At 45.4% G+C, this 2,565-nt stretch overlaps 1 protein-coding gene across 1 annotated transcript; it reads left to right on the top strand.

Moving 5' to 3' along the window:
* Window positions 1-1,150: 1,150 nt before the first annotated feature.
* MELLADRAFT_55292 (uncharacterized protein) lies at window positions 1,151-2,240 on the top strand (the record flags this gene model as incomplete). Its single annotated transcript, XM_007406877.1, has 5 exons — window positions 1,151-1,273; window positions 1,399-1,636; window positions 1,714-1,803; window positions 1,890-2,027; window positions 2,092-2,240. 2 exons carry the CDS (start codon window positions 1,530-1,532, stop codon window positions 1,763-1,765), a joined length of 159 nt encoding a protein of 52 aa, XP_007406939.1.
* Between the last annotated feature and the right edge of the window lie 325 nt (window positions 2,241-2,565).

Here is a 2,565-nt window from a genome sequence, read left to right as displayed (position 1 = left end):
TTTGCTGTAAAGTGTTTGGCGGTTTTTGTCTGACTCTCTCCATTGGCGCGGTACCAGGCAAGAATTTCAGCTTTCTCATGAATTGTGGCATCACATTGTTGGCTGGCTTGAGGTTTATGCCTAGCATTTGTGATTGATTTTTGTGAGGATTTCTTGCTTGAAGTAGAGTGTTTGGAATCTTGCATCGCTTTTTTTTGCGTTGTTTTTTCCTCTTGTGCTCTTCATTTTCAATTAGCTCTTGTTGATAAGATTGAATTACTTTTGTCAGATTGTCAAACTGAGATTGAGTGAGTTTCAGAGGCAAGGATTTGGTGAGAAAAATCAACTTGTCAATAATGAGCTGCTTGTCAATGAAGTTGGCACCCTGGTCGATGAAATCTTCTTCTTCAGGTGAAACTTTCTCTCCAGCTTCTTGACGTCTACAAATCTCTTTTACCTTGTCTTGAGACGTTCTACGGAGATGTGCCACACCCTTTTCTAGCAAATCAAGCTCATGTTCCTCATAGACTAAATCAGGCGGAAAATCAGATGGAACCATACTGGAAGCCGCCAGAAAAATGATGTTCCCAATCCGAGTGGCATGAATTGGAGAGGAATCATTAAATTTGATTGGTGAAACTCTTAATGATGGTGAATCCGAGTCTTCTTCTGTTTGGGGCTTGCGTTTTTTGGGCGGCATTGTGTGGTCAATGTTTGTTCAACATTTAATTCAAGTGTATTCACGTGGAATTGATTTTTTTCAAGGGCTTGGGACAAGTTTTACTAGGGAGATACAACCTCTTCAACTACATACATACTAAATTTGGCATAATGCATGGCTTATGACCTACTGGTGGCCAAAAAAAAAGTATGCATTAACTGGTTCAATACCGCAACCGCTCTGCACAAAAGAGCGTGTGCGGAGCGTGTGCGGAGCGGTTTTGGCCTCCGCTACGGTCCCTAGTCTGCAGAGCGCAGACTGCGCAGCGCAACCAGTTCCAGAAATGCCCTGAGCGCAGCACACCGCTACGCACAGGGCCCGGACCCGGGTAGCTCCGCTCATGAGCGGAGCCCTCTACCCAGGCCGAGGGTAGAGGGTTACCACCCAGAGTTACCTGGGTTTCTTCGGAAGCCTTCTTGATCATACCTCACCCCTCACCTTGATACTCCCAATGGATGGTGCCAAAGGCGCTTGGACGCCCTTTTGAACTAATCGGTCGACCTCGTGGACAACTTTTGATCGATGGCTGGCTTGTGGTTTGTATCACAGGGGTGGTTTCAATTTATTTATCAGGTAAGTTTCCCTTCCTTGATTGTTCGCTGAAACCTCATTCATTTTCTTTGAATCATATACTAACAACTCCAATCATCATTTACCATGCCTCCTTCAAAATCGACTTCTCTTGCTTCAACTCCTAGTAGCCTTCAGGTACCAGGTAGATCGTTGATTCGAACTCTTCGACCACCAAGCCCGGCTCGATCCCAGCCGGGTTTTGTGATCCCTCCGAAAGACTCACGTACTTCTATAGCTGTAACACCAACTGCTGAAGATGGAACTAGTTCTCTCTCCCAACGAGCTGCTTCACCACGACCCCCGGATCCGACTAACAAACAAAACGGAGTCGCTCCAAAGGCCCAGACCACTTCAAAAGGAAAGGTAGGTCAAAACTTTTGATCACATTCAATCAATACGAGTTGCAGAGCTGACACTTAATGGTTGATTTGATTATCTAGACTCGTTCGTCAATCAGCAAACGTGCCCAATCACCTTCAGGCAGCCCATTGAAAGGTACCTCCCCTTCAATCAAGAGAAACAAAACGAATGTGAGTATCTATCTCTTTCTTCACACCCACTCTTTCTTTTTTCTGCTTATCTGTCATGTTCTAATTGTGATCATCGTTTCATGTAGGACTTTGAGGTTCCTAAGGATTGTGACTTGTCTCAAGAGTCGGATGTTGAGATCATTGGGTCGAACAACCAGATCGGCTATAATCAGGCAAGATCCCTCAATGTGAAGGATCTTCTCAAGTACTTCTACCCGCCAAATGTATTTGTCCATTTCCTTTTATGTAATTGATTTTTTAAAGTAAAACTGACACTTTCTTTTGTAGGGTCTCTCGTACAAGTGTCGCTGGTGTCTTGGTACATATAGTAGGGGGAAAAATTCCTATTACGGCTTATGGGGTCACCGCGACGGCAAGCCGAATCGACCAGTTTGCACAATGCGTCACAAGGCAATCAAGTCTGGAGTTGTCCTTCCTCCTTCGTATATGGAAACGATCGAAGCTGAGGCCAAGGAAGAGTCAAACACTTTGACGTCTTACTTCAAAGGACCTACCTCCACACCCGACCTGATGAACATGATACTCGTACTGTGGGTTGTACGTCACGCTCTTCCATGGGCACGTTTTGAGGATCAAGCCCTTCGCGCGGCCTTTTATACGGTCAATCGCGGTGCTGTGGTCCGATCAAGAACCTGGGCGGCTCAGCAAGCGGTTCTGCTGCATTCTTCATTGCACGAAAAGGCAATCAACAAGGTCAAGGTAAGTCTGTCTCTTCTAAATACTTCTCTGCTTTCTGTGTGA

The sequence above is a fragment of the Melampsora larici-populina genome (assembly GCF_000204055.1).
Source record: "Melampsora larici-populina 98AG31 unplaced genomic scaffold MELLAscaffold_7, whole genome shotgun sequence".
Lineage (NCBI taxonomy): Eukaryota > Fungi > Basidiomycota > Pucciniomycetes > Pucciniales > Melampsoraceae > Melampsora > Melampsora laricis-populina.
Note: the sequence above shows the minus strand (reverse complement) of the source record. Positions and strands in the feature narration are given on the sequence as shown.